General features: G+C 40.5%; 1 protein-coding gene across 1 annotated transcript; it reads left to right on the forward strand.

Moving 5' to 3' along the window:
• Nucleotides 1–244: 244 nt before the first annotated feature.
• On the forward strand, nucleotides 245–16,528 carry SAMD7 (sterile alpha motif domain containing 7). The gene is made up of 7 exons (XM_032631698.1): nucleotides 245–330; nucleotides 2,067–2,191; nucleotides 5,967–6,045; nucleotides 7,168–7,772; nucleotides 8,789–8,910; nucleotides 13,010–13,120; nucleotides 16,258–16,528. Exons 1-7 carry the CDS (start codon nucleotides 245–247, stop codon nucleotides 16,450–16,452), a joined length of 1,323 nt encoding a protein of 440 aa, XP_032487589.1. The 3' UTR covers nucleotides 16,453–16,528.
• The last annotated feature ends 5,526 nt before the right edge of the window (nucleotides 16,529–22,054 follow it).

The raw sequence follows: 22,054 nt of genomic DNA on the forward strand, positions 1-22,054 counted from the left end.
GACTCTCCAACAAATTCCAAAGGCACACGGAGTTCTACAGTTGTATCTGGGTACTTAACGATGGAGGGGTTTTTGTGTAACTGAAATCTTGCTGTAGTTAGTCTTCCCAAGTGTTGGGAAAATACAAAAGGTGTTCAAGAAGAATTCAAATAGTTCACAAAAAGTAGAGGTATTTGTTGACATATCTATCTGGTTTTTTTTAGAACTCCGTCAGTGGCGAGAGATATTGATGATAAATCCAATGATGGCCGTGAACCCTTTATTGACAGCATCAGGGCATCAGAGCATTCCACTGGTTCCCTCACCATTTGAACCTCCAAGTGTGGATAGGTATTTCTCTTCAATACGATATTCCAGTCAAAGGAGAAAATGGATATTATTAAGGTTTCAAATGCTGTTAATCCCAGTGTTGTTTTATTGTCTAATGTTATTTCAGGGAACTGTGGTGCAATAAATCTGCCGGCCACATCTTCAACAAACTTCTCATCACTTCCCCTTTGAGGCCTGCTTGACATCCTCACTCAGCAAATAGCTAAGGAGCACTTTCTATGTGACAGCATTGCATAGGTGCAAACGTGGATGTAGTCTGCTAGGGCTGTGGTAGCAAAATACCACAGACTGGGTGGCTTAATTTTATTTCTCACAGTTCTGGAGGCTGAAAGTCCTAGATCAAGGTACTGGCAGGTTTTGTTTCTCCTGAGGCTTCTCTCCTTGGCTTGGCTGCCTTTTTCTCTGTGTCTTCACGTGCTTTTTTCTCTGTGTGCAAGCACTTCTGGTGTCTCTTCCTCTTCTTATAAGAACACCAGTCCTACTGGGGCGCCACCCTTAGGACTTCATTTAACTTTAATTACCCCCTTAAAGGCCCTGGCTCCAAAGACAGTCGCATGGTGGGGCAGGGGTTAGGAACACAATTCAGGCCATAACAATTGGGTATCCTGGATTTCCTGTGATAGAGCAATTCTTTCTTTGCAATAAAAGTGAAGTTATCAGTATTTTGGTGGTACACTCTGGCAGTTTCCTGTCTTCCCTTCTTTTGAATATATTGATACAGTCTGACATTCCGAGGAGAAAGAAAAATTCAGTATTTGTGCTTGTTCATGGAGCACGAACAAAAGAGTTGGACTTCTAGAGACCACTGAAGTGTGGAGAAATAAATTGTCCACCCAGGTAGTCGCTGATCCCAGATGGCAAAACTCAAGCCACAGTATGTTTATCTAATGAGGAAAGAATGTTGTGGTCAAGAATGGAAAATCAGACATTGGTACTGATTTGATTGGATCTTTTTATTTCCCTGACATCCCTAAAACTTCCCTTTCCTGCTTTCTCTGTTGTGTTGGCAGCTGAGTTAGTCCTTCCTTAGTAGAGCCCTTCCTCCTAAGCTTTCTCATCATATTTCTACTTAAGCCAATAGAGACTGCAGGACTTTTGTACTTCATTTTGGGAAGAGATGATAGAATCCCATATGGCAATTAAAAAAAACTCAGTCTATGCAATGGAAATTTTGTACAATTCCATTTTCATTTTACCTAATTTGTATCTTTTTTTTTTTAACATCTTTATTGGGGGTATAATTGCTTTACAATGGTGTGTTAGTTTCTGCTTTATAACAAAGTGAATCAGTTATACATATACATATGTTCCCATGTCTCTTCCTTCTTGCGTCTCCCTCCCTCCCACCCTCCCTATCCCACCCCTCCAGGCGGTCACAAAGCACCAAGCTGATCTTCCTGTGCTATGCGGCTGCTTCCCACTAGCTATCTTTCTAGTGTATATATGTCCATGCCTCTCTCTTGCTTTGTCACAGCTCACCCTTCCCCCTCCCCATATCCTCAAGTCTGTTCTCCAGTAGGTCTGTGTCTTTATTCCTGTCTTACCCCTAGGTTCTTCATGACATTTTTTTTCTTAAATTCCATATATATGTGTTAGCATACGGTATTTGTTTTTTCTCTTTCTGACTTACTTCACTCTGTATGACAGACTCTAGGTCTATCCACCTCATTACAAATAGCTCAATTTCGTTTCTTTTTATGGCTGAGTAATATCCTAATTTGTATCTTTTTCCCTAGAGATTTATTGCCTCCCACTGTAGCTCCAACTGACCCAAGACAGTTTTGTGTTCCTTCCCAATTTGGATTCTCTGCTCTACCAAATGCAAATATGCCGAATGTGCTGTCCAGTCATGTCTACTCAGGTATGAGCAACAGATGGCTCTCGTCTGTGGAGCCACTGTGAACTGGATTGCTGCATTAAGCTTGCCATCAAATTTACTGCCAAATTTTAGAGGCAAAACTGTATGGTGATTATACTTGTAGTTTCTATAATTACTACCTAGGTTTAAATCATGGTTCCACCACTGTGTAACCAAGTGTAAGTCGCTTAACTCCTCCAACCATCAATTTACTGATGAATAACATGAAAATCTGCAATTACTATCTGTCTTATCTTACAGGCAGGAACTGATGAGGTCATGAGGAGATGAGGTCTGAGAGTTAAAGGCCCTGGGGCAGTTTACAGATGGCCTGATAGGTCATAGTGAGGACCTGCCTTTTATTCTGGGGAAGAGGGAAAGCTTTTGAGGAGTTTGAGCAAAGGAATGACATGGTCTGACTTACATTTTACCAGGATCACTCTGGCTGCTGTGTTGGGGACAAACTTGATAGGATTAAAGTTCTGGAGTTAAACTGATGGGAGTTAATGGGCTATTAGAATAGTCAAAAGATTATGATGGATTGGCCCTGCCGTGATGACAGTAGGAATGGTAAGAAGTGGCTGGATTCTGTAAATACTTTGAAGGTAGAAACAACAAGATTTTCTCAGAGTTTAGATATGAGATGTAAAAAGAGGAGAGGTGTTAAGGATGACATCAGAAATTTTGGCTGAGAAATGGGAAAGGTGGAGTTGCTCTTCACTGAGTTGAGGAAGACCATGAAAGCAAGAGTTCTTGGGGCGGGAGGGATATCATAGGCATTTGAGATGCCTAATAGACAATCAATGGGGGGATGTCTGGAAGGCAGCTGAAGTCCAGGGAGGACTTCTGGAGACAACCTGGAGATATAATTTTGGAAGTCATCGGGATATATGAGACTAGATGAGATCATCCATAGAGTAGGTTAAAAGGATGAGTTAGAAGTTAAAAGGATGATCCCTGGGACATACCAACAGGGTCTAGAAGATAAAAGGAGATATAGAAAAAGCAACCACTGAGGTGGGAGGAAACCCAGGAGAGGACGGAGGCCTGGAAACCAAGGGAAGAAAGTGTTTTAAGGAAAGAGTGAGCAACTGTGTCAAGTGTGCCACTCAAAGGCCAAGTAAGATGAGGACCAAGAATACATGATTAGATATAGCTTTGTGGAGGTCATTGATGATCTCGATAAGAGCAATTTCAGCAGAGTGGTGTCAGTAAAAACATGAGTGTAGGGGCTCAAGAGGGAATAAGATTGAAGATCAGATTGATGCATCTTATCTCCCCCAAACTATATTCAGTGAGTTTCTGTTTGTCCCTGCTCTCCAGTTCCAACAACTCTTAACACTGAGTTAGCCGAAAAGTTCATTCGAGTTTTCCATGTTACAGGAAAACCCAAATGAACTTTTTGACCAACCCACTAGATATGAACAATGTGAGTGAAAAGCCTGAGACAGAAAGAAATAAGATTGGTGCCAGGGCCAGTGAAGACACTGGCCTGCCTGGACTTAAGCATGTTGTCTGCCGCAGTGCATGTGGATCCACTTCGATGAGATTGAGCAGGGGCCAGGTCTGAAACTAGACCCACCCACTGGAGTGTGACAGGCCCATCAGCTGAACCTGGATGGTAGCCCCATCTGGCAGCAAGAACCAGGTTAAATCTATAGCCCGAAGTTACAGGCAGCAATTAAGCAGACCAGTGAAATAGCTGCATTGCTGACTCAGAAGGAGCTTCTTACTGATGAAGAATCCAGAAACTGCCAATAGTTGGATACAAACAGGCAGGTTGACAACCTGTCCCAGGAACAGAGGTCAGTCTCCCACCTCAAGGCTGACGTGTAAGAGAGTAAGCAAGGGCAAGGTAGGGCCTCAGTCCTATAGAAACCGAGCCACTAAGTAAGTTAGCAAAATAGGGATTAAGACAGGGATCTGTTTCAAAATTTGGGATGTTAGGTAGGGAGTGAATTATTACAACAGGACTAGCACTAAGTTTGATGTCAACTATTGGGGAAAGAGAAAGAAACTTGAAATAGGTTTGATGAGTCCACATTTTATAGGGTGCTAAAATCTAGGTAATGAGAATTGTGCCCTCTACACTGATCTTCTCACATGGACATTCTCTGCATCCTTGGGCATTACCCCATGGGTTGGCAGTCTTATGCGTGCCAGCTGTCTCAAGGAGAATATCTCAAAGGCCCCGAACTGTAAAAATATAGAGGTTTAGAGTCAGAAGGATTTTTAGAGGCCATGTCATCTAACCTCTGAATTTTACAACTGAGAGAGAATCTCGTAAAAATAGATACAGTATGGTGTATTTCAAGGTAGGTTATTATTAATAGGAGTTTAACGAGCTCTGCTAGCTTGGTACAAGGCAAGTATAAAAACAGTTCTAGCCTTCATGATACTTGCCCTCTTGTTGGGGAGAACAGATTTACACATGTAGAACTATCATTGAACAAAACTCTGTAATAAGTATAATTTGTGCATCTGTTATTGTTACAGTGTGGTCTGTAGACCTATGCTGGTCTGAGAAGTGTTTGTACAAATAAATGCATAAACAGAGAGTAAGGCTTAGAAACTTTCACAGCAACCTGACAGGGTAATTTTATGTCCGTTAATCTAATCGTTTTAAATTGTGCTTGTACTTGTTCTTGCTTTCATTTCAATTTTCTAAACTGTCATTTTATGTATTTTTTGAAAGTATTGGTCCATGATGGGTTGGAAATTTTAAAAGAAAAAAATAGTCCTTCACCAAGGGATGGTTTGAGAAGCACCAGCATAGACTCTAAGTGCATTAGGAGTCCAGAAAAAGAAAAAATGATAAAAACATGAAGTTACCAGGCAAGAATAGAGCCTTGAATTCTGACGATGCTGTCATTACCTTAAGACATATTGGAAGGTTGACACAGAATGTAATTGCTGTTCAACTCCATTGAAATTGTTTTCTAAAAAGTATTTTCCTCAGCTACACCCAAAAGTCCACGTAGAGAGCTTCATATTTTATCCACTTAAAACACTATATTTGGGGCTTCCCTGGTGCAGTGGTTGAGAGTCCACCTGCTGATGCAGGGGACACGGGTTCGTGCCCCGGTCTGGGAGGATCCCACATGCCGCGGAGCGGCTGGGCCCGTGAACCATGGCCGTTGAGCCTGCGTGTCTGGAGTCTGTGCTCCGCAACGGGAGAGGCCACAACAGTGAGAGGCCCACATACCGCAAAAAAAAACAAAAACAAAAAAAACCCACTGTATTATTTCCAGGGATTTCAGTGCATAAAGAAGCACTTAGTTACTTTTTTTTTTTAAGGTCAGCTAATTCTTTTCTTTCAAAAAAAAATTATCAATATTTACTGAAAAAGCAAGCGATCAAGAGATCCACAGTTAATTTCATCTTTTTCCTTTTGAAGTATGGCAGGGAAACATTGCCAGTCATGAGACCCATACTTAAAGAAAAAAAAATATCTGGGGAATTCCCTGGCAGTCCAGTGGTTTGAACTCGGTGCTTTCACTGCCAGGGCCCTGGGGTCAATCCCTGGTCAGGGAAATAAGATCCCACAAGCCGCAAGGCACAGCCATAAAAGAGAAAAAAATTATCTGGTGTTATATCATGCCATCACCAAAGTGACTCTGAGATTCTGAACAGCCATGAACTGATACCATTTCCAACACTGTGGTCAGTTGGTGGTTTTTTGCAGATACTGTTTTAAATCATTATATTTTCTTTCATTATTTTCAAGTGGATATTGTTAATTTGTTTGTGGGGTGGGATGGTGGTTTTCTTGTTTAAGGTTGGGGCATTTTGCCACCTGAATCCATAAAGGCAATGGCTAGAAGGAATGAAATGATTCAAAGGCAGCATACTGCCAGGTAATGTAACAATGTTGTTTTATTTTCTATTCATTCACTTGTTTGTTTATTCATTTGTTATATATATACTTTTCTATATATTCATTCATTTATTGTATTTGTGTATTGTTTTTGTATATATTGTTATATTTGTGTATATGTATTCACTGATTATATATATATATATGCGCACACACACACACACACACACACACACACACACATACACTGATTACTTTCAAAAAGTATTCCAGGAATATTACAAAAAGAAACATATACAAACATGTACACAGGTTGTTTAAGGATAAAAACAAGATTAGAAATTACACAGTGAAGCTAAGTCTACAGATCACAGTAGCTTGTCAATGTCTCATAATTAAAATGCCTAGCTGTGATTCCTTTGAAATTCATACTGGCATTTCTGTCTTAAATGACTTCAGTTCTGCTGAAAGACAGGAGCCAAGCTTGCCAATCCCACTTCAAACTATGCCATTAGAGCCCAGACAGCCCCCTGTCAACCTAAAAGTGGCCTTCAACAGCCAGGAGAAACACACAGCAGTGATGACTAGGTTATTGCTGTGGGCAAGAGAAAGCATCAGTCAACTTTTTCATTGCTGAACATTAAGGGGTCCAGGTGATGACCAATAAGCAAAGTAAAGTAAGCAAAAATACCAGCAAGTCTTCCCCCCTTCTCCCTTCCCCAACCCTTACCACTGGCATTAATTTTAACAGTTGAGACTTCTGTGTTTCTTGAGTCTCACTAAAATTGTACTGTAAGGTTTAAAAACTTCTTCCCAGAACTTTAATTTCTTTGAGGATTAATCTCTGGCAGGAAATTAATGCTGTGCTGCATTCTCCCCATCCCTGCTAAGATTGTCACATCCATTACAGACAATGCTCTAAAGACTGGCCTTAGACTTCCATTGTGAGATTCAGCCAAACCCTTCACCTGTGATCTTACTCCAAACTCTCCTTCCCAGTGGCTCTCTGGGGGATTCGTGTTTACACCTAACAGACTTCAGATAAGTAGCATAAGGACTCAAAAGAAAAGCAGAGGTGCTACAATAGGGAAGGCAGAGGGCCATTAAAATGATATTTCTAATGGTTTTCTTGGGTTTATAAAATATATTGTTCTGTTTTTAGGATGGAAATGGAAATGCATGCCATTTACCAACAAAGGAGAATAGAAAAAGTTAATTCCAAGGGACTAGCAGGCCTAGGGATACCATTCCTTTATGGCTTCAGTATCCCAGCTGGCCCAGCCACCGACCATGGCAGAAGCATGCTCCCTGCCAGTGACCTGCACGCTCACAGAAGCGCCCTGAGAAACTTTCAGGGAAACCCCATGCTAGTGGCAACTGGTCCGCACTTTCTAGAGAGCTGGGGGCAGAAATGTCGTCGTCTCAGGAGAGGTACAGGAAATCAGAAAGTTCTAGACAGTGACACCGAGAGTTCTAAAAGTGGAGTAGAAGAAAAGCCCCTAGGCCAAACCCGTGCAATACCCTGTGAAGAGAGTGAGTATGCAAAAGACCCAGAAACAGACACTCTCAACAATCACAAGTTGGGTGAAACCGCCCACACCTTTGGAGAGCTGGAGCGCGGCCATGGAAAACCCTGGGGAGCCCATGGCACTCCCCTGGAAGAAAAGGCCTGGGACAATGGGAAGGAGAAGGCTTCAGAGCAGGTTTTGGCAGCCTGTGGGGAAAAGAATGAGGTTTACCCGCCAGTTCCTCGACCATCTCTGCCAGGTAGGTGTCCAGGGGCTAATCCTCATGAACCGCAGGTCATCAAGTCCCTGAAGTTATTACATGGTGAGCTGTAACCACTGTGTTTCTTTTTATCCTCCTTTTTCTTGATCCTACTTAGAATGACCTCCTCTTGAAAAATTTATTACATTAGTTCCAATTAGCCATAACAGTGCAATGTATCTCTGTTTATATATTTGCTATATAGAGAATTTTCAGCAAAGGCTAGGAAGGTAAATATGAGGAAGGATGGGAAAGCCTACCAGAATTTTTAATTAACATTTTAATTTAATTTTTAATTTAATCTAATCTCTTCAACACAAAACAGAGGGGCTTCTTGCTTAAAAGTATGAATTCAATCTCCCCTGTATTTAAGTGTAGAAAAAATAAACAATTAAACAGAAGCTCTTTCAGTGCTCACTACTGCTATGATACTCTCTAACCTAAAAGTATTAACACACTACCCCCTGCCCCAAAAAGACACACTGAATAGTTTTCAAGAACTTCTTTAGATAAAAAATAGTTTAAAACTGGAACTTCTTTAGATAAAAATATTTTAAAACACAGGGATTTGGATATGTGTAATCTAGCCACCATACCGACTGCTTCCCTGACAAAATATTAATTTGCCATTTTGATGAAGATGTAGCTAAATTCTCACATGGCTTAGAGAGCATGATAAATCATGTAACATCATAGAACATGGTAGTATTAATCTGGAGAATGAAATCCACAGGGTATTTCTATTGGAATCTGAGAGAAGCTGGAACTTTGTTTTTATTTATGATAAGGTTGTCATTAAAGATCCTTTAGAGGAAGAAAAGAAAGGAGGTAGCTAAGCTTTTTTAGAAATCATCTCTCAGTAACTGTCTTTTAAGGGGGTCACGTGTAGATCTATGTAAAGGGACTGCTCTGTGGTAATAGAACATGAGGAAATGAATGTAACTATACAAGAAACTGTACTCTTAGCTTCCCCCTTTTCCCTTTTCCCACAAAATAATTTTCTTTCTGTTTTAAAGGAACACATGTGCTTCTTACAATCAAGGAAAATCTATCTTTGGATGAAGATATTCAGAAATGGACCGTGAATGACGTGTACAACTTCATTAGTGGCCTTCCAGGTTGTTCAGACTATGCTCAGGTGACGCAACATTTAAGTATTTTCTTAAAAGTTAGACACTTTGAAATATACTTCCTTCATAATGAGTTCTGTCGAACTTGATTTTGACCCCAAAGAGCATTCCTAATAATCTCTCCCTTTGTATGGCATTGGCTCCCTTGGAACAGAAGTCTCTGATTGGTGGAGCTTGGGTCATGTGCCCACCCCAGCCTCAGGGGAGGCTGGGAAAGCCAGTGTCTGGCTTTAGTTTCTGTCCCATCAAGGCTCCTGAGATGTGGAATTCTCCCAGAATTAGGAGGTTCAGAGGCCAAACATCCAAGAAGAATGAGAGGTATCTACTATATTCCCTGCTCATCCATTTAGCAAACATTTGGAGGCATGTACTTCTGTATCAGAAGTTTTAGGCTACTCATCATACATAACAGAAATATATACTTTATTCTAAAAAGGACAAGAAGGAAATACATCTGAAAAGTTGGAAATTAACTATTTTTAAATTCCATTTTTATTCTGGGGCAATATATAAAAATGCCTACGCACATAATTTAATCTGGTAGATAAATACCATTTTTTAAATTATAATGAACTATCAGGACAGTTGAAAAGTAAAACTAGCCTCACTTATATGGGAAAATTGGAGGTAAAAATGGTGGGTTGCCAAGTTTTTGAAGTTTATGTCAGTGCTACATTTTCATGCATATAATTTACTTTTTCAAGTGATTTAATAACATAATTCCAAGCAACAGTGTGCCTACTAAATCTGGTATAACTATCTTTGGTTTATATTTTAAAGTAAAAGAAAGCAAGAAAAGGACATTATGATTTAACTACATCATAAGTAACTGATGTTAGTGATAACTTTTTTCAGATCTCATTTTGTGATATTTTCTTCAGTGTAATGCTGTTAATTTTTTTAAAATTTTCATTTCTTTCTTCCTTCCTTTCTCTCTTTCTTTCTTTCCTTCCTTCCTTCCTTCCTTCCTTTCTTTCTTTCTTTCTTTCTTTCTTTCTTTCTTTCTTTCTTTCCTTTCTTTCTTTCATTCATTCTTTCTATCCCTATCTCTTTTTATTACTTTGTTCTTTTTATTGGACCAATGGAAAAGTCATATAGAGTAGTGATTAAGAGTATGGCTTATGAAACCAGAAAGTACAAGTTCAAATCCTGGCTTTTCCACTTTCTGGACATGTGACCTAAGACAAGTTGCCTCCCTCCTCAGTGTCTCGGTTTTTTCATCTGTAAAATGAGGATAATAGTATAATACATTTTCAAAGGATTGTTGTAAGCATAAATGAGTGCCTGGCACTCAGTAGATTCTAATTTCATCATTACCTCAGAGGCTTCTAGAGAAAGCAGAATCTCAAGTTACTTGTGAAGCAAGTTGTGTTCTTCAAGTCACCTACTTTGTCTTTTTGCATACCTGCTAAAAAAATTTGTTCTATTTTTGCCTATTCAATGAGTATAACCTTATTATTTTATTACTAGTCATTAACCGTGGGTAAGTCACTTTTTAAATGTATCTATGCTGCTTTTCAAGTGGTACAATGAAGTTACCAAATTCTGATAACCAGAAAGAAGCAACCCCATGTATAACGAACATTTGATTACTGACTTCTGATGGATTGAATCTGTTTGAACTCAATATTTTTAATCAGTCAGTGATTCACAGTCAAAAAAATGCAGTTTATAATAACCACTCTTGTAATAAACAATGTTACATGCATTTCATACTTTATAATCCCAGATGTCCCCTTATGGGTATAAAGAAGTCACATAAACACGAAGACCCCAAACTTTGCTGACTCATTATCTCTTGCCAACAGGATGTTGGTGCTTCCTTCCCCACCCCAAGAAGTGGTACAGTTATTTCTAGGTGTTTCTCAAATGTGTTTAGGATCAAGTCCTGCTCTTGTTTCCTCACTAAAGTCAGTTCCCCTCCTAGCAATTGCTGGTGACCTCAACAGCAAGGATGGCACTACTCTGCTGGGCATGACCAGGCTGTGTTCAGTGACGGTGTTCTGTACAGAAATGGGGAGCACCCCCCTGGATGCAGCTGGGTGCCGTCTGAGCGCAACAGGCTCTGAAGCAGCACTGCTTGTGCACAGCTCTCACAGGAACCCTTGTCTGCAATGTGCCATCTGCTTTTACTCACAGCCCCTGGGACTACTCAGGGCCACACCCCCTGTCCCCTTCTCTGTCCTCTTCTTCCTCACCTCTGCCTTAGGTGCAGCAACCTCCAACCACCCACCTTCTGCAGGTAGAAAAAGAAAATTCAGGAAAAAATAACTGCAGTGAAAATCCAAAGCCCCTTGCAAATGAAATCTTTTAAATAGATGTGAAGAGAGGATGGGTGGTTCAGCCATTTAGGGATATCCAGGATACCCTGTAACACATTTTTTTGGTTCAAAGTCAATGTCTAGTTCAAATAAGTCAGCAGTTAAAGTATTCTCTCTAAAAATAAATGAAATTATTAAAAATACATGCATATTTATATCATGCACTTGGCCCAAACTGCTCTCATGAGAATGAAGTGAGGATATCTTCTGAGTGACAGAGGTATGTTCTGCATCCTTGCCTCAGGCCCAGGGTCCATCCACCATGACTGAAGGTTAGGCCCTCATGCATTTCAGGCCCTGGGTGCCAACCTACCTCTGTGTGAAAATTTATCGCTGTGATTTCTCCTTCTTTGGATGAGCTCTCACGGTCCCTTCGCTGCTCAATGGAATCCCTACAAAGGAAAGAGAAATTAGGTAAATTTTCTACCATAAATATAGGTAACTATTTTTATCAGCACTCCTTTTGCTGATTGGCAGTTAAGGGTTGATTGGGGTTAAGCAGGGAAAATTCTGGATCAGAATCATGAACTATACATTATTTTACAAGTTCTCTAACAGGCAAGCTATGCTTTTTGGGCAACTCACTTAACCTTTTCTATGTTGGTTCTCTCATTTACAAAAAATCATAATAATAGCGCCTACTCTTTATTGGCAGGAGACTATGTGCCAGGCGCAGTACTAAGTAAATTATTTAGATTGTCTTTTAAATTTAATCGACACCGTACTTCTGCAAAGGAGATATTAACTCTATTTTGCAGCTGAGTAAAGCTGAACTTCAAGGTGGCTAGAGGACTGCTTAAAGAAATGTGTGTGTGACTACAAATCTAGCTCTTTCCATTATAATTACTCTACATTGAGGATATTGGGCCATATGATTTTCGGCCAAGGGTACCTGGGGCCCTAGGAATTCTCAAAGGTGGTAGAAGGTATGCTTAAGTTATTCAAGATATTTCAAAACAACAGACAACCTAAGAAATATCATACATTTCCCCAAAATAAGGCTACATAGACTAACCCAAACTGTCCACTTTTTTGCTTTGGCCCAAATTAAGTTACTTACATTAGCCATTCTACAATTTGCTCAGTTAAAATAGGAAAAGAAATAATTACTTAATAAATATAGTTTGTAAATAACTAAAATCTGTTAGAACACAAAGTTCCTGGTATAGAAGTTTCCCAAGAAGAATCTAATCTTCTGCTGGTCCTGAGGCATGCCCTCCGAGGCACGGAACACACAGTGGAAATGGGACAAATATGGTTCCTCTTCTTACGGAGCTTGTAGTCCAGAAGAGGGGCACCGTAAGGGATTCCACATCAGCGTGACCGTGCTGGAGAGGGCAGCTACGGCGCGTGGTAGGAACACATGGGAGGGCCTTACGGTTTCCTAGAGGAAGAGGCATCGAAAGTGAGACCTGACAGTGAGGAGTTTACCACCTGAGGGACAACAAGGTGAGAGGGAGGCAAAGGAGGAGTTTCCAGGTGAGGACCAGAAGCCAGAGAGAACTTAACGTGGTTGGGATTTGAGAATAATTTTTAGTGGCCAGAGGCGAGGGCCAAGGTGGGAAAGGTGAGGATGGCAGGATAGGGGACTGAAGAGGGAGAAGGGATCAGGCCACAGAGACTTGAAGGATTGTGACTTCATCCCGGAAACAGTCTAGGTTTTAAGGAGGAGTGGCGTGCTTAGCTTTGTGTTTCAGAAAGGTTGCTCAAGTTGCTTTCATGAAAATAGGTTAGGTCTTAAAAAAAAGACATTTAAACAAAGCTGACATCTTTTGTGTTTAATAAGGTGTTTAAAGATCATGCAATTGATGGAGAAACCTTGCCATTACTCACAGAGGGGCATCTTCGAAGCACTATGGGCTTAAAGCTGGGGCCAGCACTAAAGATCCAATCGCAGGTAGGGTGATTTTTCGTAACTAAACGTGTTCATGGTATGAAGCTTAAGAGAAATATGTTACCTTTATCTTGTTGTAACATTAACGATACATCTTTATTAAGCTTTTTCCCTCTGTGGTTGGGGACATGATAAAAGTGAGGGAACCTGAGGGCTTCCCTGGTGGCGCAGTGGTTGAGAGTCCGCCTGCCGATGCAGGGGACACGGGTTTGTGCCCTGGTCTGGGAAGATCCCACATGCCGCGGAGCAGCTGGGCCCGTGAGCCCGCCGAGCCTGCGTGTCTGGAGCCTGTGCTCCGCAGCGGGAGAGGCCACAACAGTGAGAGGCCCGCGTACCGCAAAAAAAAAAAAAAAAGGAACCTGAAAACTTTGGACGGGGCATTGGTACACGTTCCTAGTTTTGGTTGGGAAGGCACAAAGCAGTGGTGTGCTGGCCAGTGTTTAACAACCTGCTGTCTTTAAAAATGAACCCCGATTTGTAGCATTTGTCAATTTCTGTGGTGTCAGTCCTCCCACCATGGCTGACACATGCAGCGTCACTGAATACAGAATTGGGAAGAGATGCACAGCAGCTCCCCATTTCAGACTGTCTTCACCATGTGGATAGCACAAGTGTAAACAACCTCAATAGCAGAGATAATAATAAACAATTATAGTAAAATAAGTAGGTAAAAATAATTAAGTGATAGGTTTGGGGTATTTAATACTTTAGTTTGCAATATAATATATCTAATCGTAACTTTATATAATTTAATTTTCAATACTGGCATTTTTAGCAATTAGCTGGCAAATTTCCTAAAAATATAACAATTGGTCTCAAGAGCTGGAACAAGCCAGCTCCAGAGCACCACTTCTCATCACTACCTCCACTGCTTCATTCTGGTCTAAGGCACTGTCTTCTCTCGTTGGATTACTGCGTTAGCCTTCTAACTCTTCTCCCTGCTCTGCCCTTGCCCACCCAGAGCGTATTCACACAGCAGTAAAGAATGATTCTTCTAATACATGAGACAGATCATGTCACTCTTCTGCTCAAATGTCTGCAATAGCTCCCCATTTCTTTCAAAGTCCAAGTCAAAGTCCTATATTATTTGCACTCCTCTGCACCCATCACCACCCTTGCCTTCCTGACCTCATCTTCTAAGTCTCTCCCTGCCAGTTACTGCTTTTGTCAACTCACCTCTGGATGCTGTTTGAACATCTAGACAGGTTCCACCTTCACACTGTTCCCTCTGCCTGCAATGCTCTTCCCCCAACATCCTCATGCTTTGTTCCCTCATCTCCTTCATCTTTGCTCCACCGTACCATCTCAGTGAGGTTTGATTGGTTCACCTTACTTAAAATTGCACACGGCCCAGCCCCCATACATACTACTGCTATCCCTTTTTCTGGTCTTCTCTTTTTCCCCATAGCACCCGTCACACAATATAATTTATTTATTTGTTATATTTATTTTTATTTTTGATTTCCCTCTGCCCCCACTAGAATGTAAGCTCCATTAGAGCAGAGATCTTTATCTGTTTTGTTGACAGATATAACCTTAGAACGTGCAAAACCCATAATAGGTCAATAGTTATTTGTTGAAAGAGTGAGTTTCCTAAAAGTCAAACCAAGAAGCCTCAACTAATTCTTTCAGAATTTTTACAGTACTTTACTTATTCATAATACATGCTTAGACCAGGAGCTGAGTTTCCAGAATGTCCTTCAAAAACCTTTTTATTTTTCCTAAACTTTTCAGGGTAAAGGAGTACTTCAGTGTTTCCATTGATGTTCTTTTTTTCAACTTCTTATTTTGGAATAACTTTAGATACAGAAAAGTTGCCAAGATAGTACAGAGAATTCACCTAGCTTTTCCTAATGTTAACATAATACATGAGAGGGCACATTTGTCAAAACTAAGAAATTAACATTGGTACAATATAATATTCACTTTTAAATGATTTATTTTTCTTTCGTGAGGAAACTATACCTCTTGGAGTACTTACAATAACACTGCAGTTTTTTCTCAAATCTGATTTTCTTTGGCTTTGGTTTATCACTTTCGTTGCACTTTTTGTTCTGCTTTGTCCTTACAATGTGGCCAACCCCAAGTCATTCTTAATCTTCTCCTCACTTGCTGCTAGCATTCTTATGCTCCTATCTGATATATATAAGTGCTTTCATGCAGCCCAGCTGAGCTATTACATCCCAGGCCCCATCTACCAGCATGACAGGACTCCCACAGAAGCTGGGGGTGGGGGGGAGGTGGAGGGGGAAGGTCCAGCTGATGCCAGATGTTCAACCAAGCAGAACAGTTGTAGAGTCCTTGGGATTGGGAATTTCCAGGGGTCCCATTGAAGCAGGAAAATTGGAAGGTTCTGAGTAACATCTGAAAGTCCCAGAAGGTGGGCAGGCAGGAATCAGTGGATAACAAAATCTCAGTCTCCAAAATGGGAATCAAGGGCAAAATTCCATTACAGCAAGAACTGCTAAGAAGAAGGAAACCTACCCTCCAGAACAGAAACGTAGAAGGTAGACCGGGACTGAGCACACAAGGGAAGGGGTAGGAGAAGAAAAAGTTACTGGAATTAGAGAAAGATATTATTAGAATGGAGGGAGCTGGGGGTTTGAGCTGTAACAATGCGAACAATATAGAAATCTCCTGGGTCCCACTCGGCATCAGGTTTGTGTAGGAGCCCGCTGGTTAGTACTAGGGCACCAAGCCCCAGCGCAGCCTTATTTATGTCTCAACACTAAGCCCACTGAAGGCCAGTTGTGTGCTAAGGTTCTAAAGAATTCCAGCCTCACCTGGAGAAGGACGGGCTGGGTGTTGGTGAAGGTGAAGTAGGGTGTCTGTGGGAACCTTTGTGGGACCATTGGGAAAGGAAGAGCTAGAGTGAACTCAGAGTGAAATAATTGTGTGTGCAAATGAACCACAGCAGAACCAAGAACAGGAACTGGCAAGCTCCTACCACCTTGATATCCAGTTTTACAATGTAAACACTATGATTCTAAAAGAAAAAGCCCACCACATCCTAGAATTGTGTCCTTCTAGATGTCCCATACCTGAAATTACCTCAGCCTCCCTGCCACCTGTGGCTTAGCAGAGTATGCTGTGTTATTGAAAGAATTCATAGATGTAATTACTATATTTTGTCTTCTAAGGTATCTCAGCATATGGAAAGTATATTCTACAAGAAAAGGCTGTCACTTCCTACCCACACGAAACAAGCATTTGATCAACCAACAGATACAAACCCTCTTTTGGATTTTAATTCCTGGAGTGATACACTGGACATTCCTTGTTCCCAGGATATGATCATTCCTAAAAGAACCGAGCGAGATACTATGAGAAATTAAAACCCTCACGGAGCAAGAACAGTCTTAATCGGTTTTCTGAAAAGTCTGGCATATTCTGAAGGGTGTGCGGGGGTTTCCCAGGACCAGATGGCGGCTCAGAGGGAGAGAAAGCCCACCCTCCTGAGCTCTCTGGGAGGAGGCCTTGCCCAGGCTTCCTGAGGTGACCACATCACAAAGTAGCTGGAGGCATATCCTTAGAAGCAAATACTAAATGAAGGATAGAATTTGCAAACATCAAATTTGTATATATAAAGAGGTCTGTTTCTTTTTTTTCCTTCCAGTTTTATTGAGATACTATTGACATAACAGCACTGCATAAATTTCAGGTGTACCACATAATGATATGACTTAAATACATCATGAAACAGCTGTCACAATAAGTTTAGTGAATATCCGTCATCCCTTATAGATACAAAATGAAAGAAACAAAGTTCTTCCTTGTGATGAGAACTCTTAGGATTTACTTACTTAACAGCTTTCATACATAACGTACAGCAGTGTTCATTCTATTTATCATGTGGTACATTGCATCCCTAGTACTTATTTATCTTACAGCTGGAAGTTTGTACCCTTTGACGACCTTCATTAAAGAGGTCTATTTCTGATTTTCAAAAAAAAAAAAAGAAAGAAAGCTATAGTTGGATGTTTCCACGAGGATATCTGTGCAGAAGCCAGAAGAGCTGACACTGAAAAACAGAGCTCCTAACTGTCTTCACTGGCTTCCCATCCCCCAGCCCAGAGAGAGACAGAGGCAACCCAGTGGAGCCGGAAGGAGGAAGAAGAGAATGTGAAGTACAAAATAGAGAAATAGAGGAGCTGAGCACAAGGCCCCAGCTTTTCTCGTGGCAGGCTTTCAGCCTGAAGGAAGCTGGAGAAAGGAACGGGCAGAAGCTCGAACCTTAAAATTCAGAGTTCGACTGTTACTCAGCATTTTCCTTCTGATATGAAACCATGTTATGACTAAAAACAACTGGAGGACTCCTTATGACCTGAGAGGGAGAGGAAAGGGCATAGTGACCACCTCCTATTTCACCCAAGAGGTAGGGAAGAGTTACCTCCTCAAAGCAGTACTGAACTGGCAAGATCGAGGGGAGACGATGACGGCAGCTTCTGCGCGTGCCCCGTGGAATCCCACTCTTTCAACTTCACATTTAACAGAAAGACTGTGAAAGAATCCACAGGGAGCGGATAAGCGTTTGCTCAAGGAGGGTATTGGGTGACAGCGGTGTGAGGGAGACTTCTTACTATATACCCTCTGGTACATTTTAAATTTTTAACTGTGAGAACGTATTTTCTGTTTTTAAAATTTATATTTAAAATAAACTGGGACTTCCCTGGTGGTCCAATGGTTAAGACTCTGAGCTTCCACTGCAGGGGGCACGGGTTCAATCCCTGGTCAGGGAACTAAGATCCCCCACGCTGTGGGGTGCGGCCAAAAAAACAGAAAAAATAAAATAAAAATATAAACTGTGGTAGGCAGCTTCTAAGATGGACGCCAGTTACCCCTGCTTCCTGATGTTCATACCTTGTGTGATTCCCCTCCCCTTTGGGGTGGGCTGCAGTTATGACTTTTTCTAAGGGATAGAAGATGGAAGACATGACGGGGTGTCACTTCTGTGGCTTCTGTCACAGGTCCTCTCTCTTATTCTCTTTGGATTGCTCGCTCTGGAGGAAGCCAGCTTTCCTGTCTCCAGGCGGACCTGTGGAGAGGACGGTGTGACTGAACTCGGCAATAGATCTTCTGAGGCCTGCCAATAGCCACGTGACTCTTCCCCAGGTCAAGCCTTGAGATGACTATCCAGCTCCTGCCCACAGCTTGACGGCAGCCTTGTGGCTGACCCTGAGCCAGAGGCCCCCAGCTAATCCGCTCCTGGGTTCCTGACCCACAGAAACTGTGGGATAATAAGTATGTGTTGTTTCCAGCCACTAATGGAATAATTTGTTTTGTAGCAATAGATTCCTAAAACAAACAAACAAATTGCATTGATAAACATAGATAGCGTGCGTCCCATCTTCACTTTTTGATTTGGAAGATGGGCTTTTGAAGTCATTGCCCCACAAGCCATGTTAATTTAGTTGATCTTTGCTTTCTTTCATTTTTAATGTGAAAACAACAGGGTTTTTTCCTGACATAAAGTTATATTATACTATCAAACATGCTTGTGGACCAAAGAGGGAGTATTGGTAACTTTGAGGGGAGAGAGAGAGAAAGAGAGAGAAAGGCTCAGAGAGAGAAATAATACTTTCAAATTTCAAAATTTTAAGAACTGTTTTGTCACATAACCTTTCACTTCCTGTAATTCCCAGCATATAAAAGTTTCATAAGGTGCCAAACGTGAGTTAACAGGTGTTATGGTGCGGGATAAAAAGAAAGCTTAATTAATACTTTTAGTGGCAAAGGGATCATGGGATTCCATCCATATGATGGCTTTTGAATTTCTTTTCCCTGCTAAATGAGTCAATTGAATTGGTAACTGATTCACTTGAACAGATGTGTCTCAATGTTACTCTAAGGAAAATGTCCTTATGTCATCCTGGCATGTACTAATAGCACCAAAAAAAGCACTGTGCTTAATTTTAGAACCATGCATAAAAAGAGAACCACGTAAAGGAGGCTCTCCCCAGCTCTCAGCACTCTTCTTTGGAAGAAAAGGAGACTGAAGTTGCTTGTCCACACTAAGATTATTCTTTCCAGATTCATGACTCTAGGGTACCTTTTAACAAAAGACCCACTTTAGTAATCAAAATTATTTTGAAGGGTGAAAATTTTACTCATATTATCATATAGAAATAGTTTTTAACTCTTCTGCAAATTCAACTTTAGTCTTGATTGTACTGTGTACCCTTTGGGAGAATAAAATAAAGAACAGCAAAAACAACAACAAAATTCTCTCTCATGTTTGAAAAATAATCACAATAAAAATGTGTTTGCTAAATAGGCTCTTCTGACTTATGAAACATTCTGTTTAGACAAGGGGAATAAACATCCATATAATGGAGTACTATGTAACTGTTCCTCTATGGAAGTATTAAACAGCTATTAAAAAGCAATAATAGAATTCAAATATCACCACTTTGCACCCCTAAAAACTAAAGGACCTAAACAGTGATCATAAATGACTATTAACACCACAAAAAGAGAAACAACCAGACATTATATGCCTCCTCATGGAAGCTTATGAAACTGTTATGAATATAGCAAAATCCAAACTGGGGGAAACTGTATAGTATAAATGACCTGATCTTCTTCAACAAATAAATTGCAAGGAGAAACAGAGAAGGGGAAAAGGGAAACCAATAGATTAAAAGATACTAAAGATTTAAATCACCCAGATGTAAAAGTTTTAGGAACAGGTGGTGATGATGGTGGTGAATGTTATTATTGCCACTGAACCGTACACTTAAAATTGGTTAAAATCACAACTTTTATATATATTTTACCACAATAAAATTTTTAAAGGTTCATATCACCAATACAATTATTTGGATGCCTATTGAATATATTGTTTAAAAAAAAGAAATAATTGGGGAAATTTGAACATGATTGATGATATTCACTTCTATTAAAGAATTATTGTCTGTTTTTTAGATGCAATAATAGTGACATTTTTATTGTGGTAAGAACATTTAACACGAAATCTTTTCTCTTAACAAATATTTATGTGCACAATACAATATTGTTAAGGCACAATGTCGTGTAGCAGATCTCTAGAACTTAGTCATCTTACCTAAGTAGTTTTTTTTTTTTTTTGAGTTCTTATCTCTTAGAGATGTATACTGAAATATGTACAGATAAAATGATATATATTGGATCTGGGATTCGATTTTACCTGACCTACAATCTAATAAATTATCCACTTATTATTTTATGGAGCCTGGCAGAATACTCAAGACCCTTGGGTCAGAGACAAAGAACTTTATTACTCATGACACAATAAGCAGCACAAACATTAGCATATTTGTTTTGGGTCCCCTTGCTCTCGGTGCCACCGGGGTAACACAGATGGATGGCTGCACGTGCAGCGGGTTGCTTCATAGCTGTGGAACACTGAGTTTGGGGAACTCACTTAGTCTTACAGCAAACAGTAACAGCAAGAAAGACCTACTGTTTGTCCAGGGGTGGGAGTGGAGGGTGGAGGGGTGGGGAGGAGATGTTACCTCATTTCTTAAAGTTACTTAGTACACAATCAACCTTGAGAAATGGGCCTGGTGAAAGCAGTCAGGGCCTTGGCATCTTGGTCCATAGGAACATAAGAGGCCCAAAGAAGAGTCTCTCTCCCAACAATATCATGACATGAATTTGCTTCAAAAAAATCCATCGAGAAATGAGGCTTTGGTAAGTCAGTGAGAGTATAGTGAAACAAGTTTGGCCATGAGTCGATACTTGTTGAAGCTGGGTTGTGAGTATATATGAGTATATAAGGTCCACTGTGCTCATCACCGTTTTTTTGTATATGTTTGAACTTTTCCACAATAAAAGTTTTTAAAAAATCTGTTTACTAAAGAGTTATCTTATACAATATGTATGGATTCCAATATTTTTTAATAAAATAGAATATGCAAAAATACATGTTTGTTATTTTTAATTTATGGAATATTTTGTTCTGCCCAATAATACTAAGAATATACTTCAAGCAAATGCTATTCCTCATTATGGTAAATATATACATTGTCATCTCATTACAAATATATGAAAGGTCCGTTTTATAGAGAGTTGTAGTCAATTTACGGTACTTTTCCAGCCTGTCCTCTGCCAAATGAATGTGTCTTCACGTAAGCCAACAACATGAGGTCCAAGGTCTTCGATGTATCTGCTAAGAATCCTGAGGTGTCATTGTACAGCTGTGAAAAGTTAATCTCCCCAGGAAAGGTAAGGGTTCACTTGAACATCATTGGGTGCCATTTTGAAAAAAATCAGAATGCTTTTAGGTTGTGCATATATATTTTTTAAACTAAACTTCTAATGTATTTCACCACTACCACCCTCATTCCCTAAGGAATGGCTCATTCTCTAAGGGGTGGATTTTATTTTGCTAGTTAGAGTGACAAAAAGTTTACTGATTGTTTAATTGAATTAGATTATTATCTCTTTCATTTTGCTAAGAAGTTATTCTCATCAAATAAAACAAAAGCAGGGACTTCCCTGGTGGCACAGTGGTTAAGAATCTGCCTGCCAATGCAGGGGACACGGGTTTGAGCCCTGGTCCGGGAAGATCCCACATGTTGCAGAACAACTAAGCCTGTGCACCACAACTACTGAGCCTGTGCTCTAGAGCCCGTGAGCCACAACTACTGAGCCTGCGTACCACAGCTGAAGCCCACACGCCTAGAGCCCATGCTCTGCAACAAGAGAAGCCACTGCATGGACCTAAAGTCTGTCATATAGAGTGAAGTCAGAAAAATACCGTATGCTAACACATATATATGGAATCTAAAAAAAAAAGAGAAAAAGAAAAAATGGTTCTCATGAACCTAGGGACAGGACAGGAATAAAGACGCAGAGTAGAGAATGGACTTGAGAACATGGGGAAGGGTAAGCTGGGACGAATTGAGAGAGTAGCACTGACATACATACACTACCAAACGTAAAATAGATAGCTAG

This window comes from Phocoena sinus, chromosome 4 (genome assembly GCF_008692025.1).
Source record: "Phocoena sinus isolate mPhoSin1 chromosome 4, mPhoSin1.pri, whole genome shotgun sequence".
NCBI lineage: Eukaryota > Metazoa > Chordata > Mammalia > Artiodactyla > Phocoenidae > Phocoena > Phocoena sinus.

Excerpts from the sequence above, each read along its gene's own strand:
- SAMD7 (XM_032631698.1), top strand. The coding sequence starts at position 245 with ATGGCCGTGAACCCTTTATTGACAGCATCAGGGCATCAGAGCATTCCA. Across the intron at positions 6,046-7,167 it reads CAAAGGCAGCATACTGCCAG|GATGGAAATGGAAATGCATG; the intron begins GTAATGTAACAA and ends TTCTGTTTTTAG. Across the intron at positions 13,121-16,257 it reads CACTAAAGATCCAATCGCAG|GTATCTCAGCATATGGAAAG; the intron begins GTAGGGTGATTT and ends TTGTCTTCTAAG.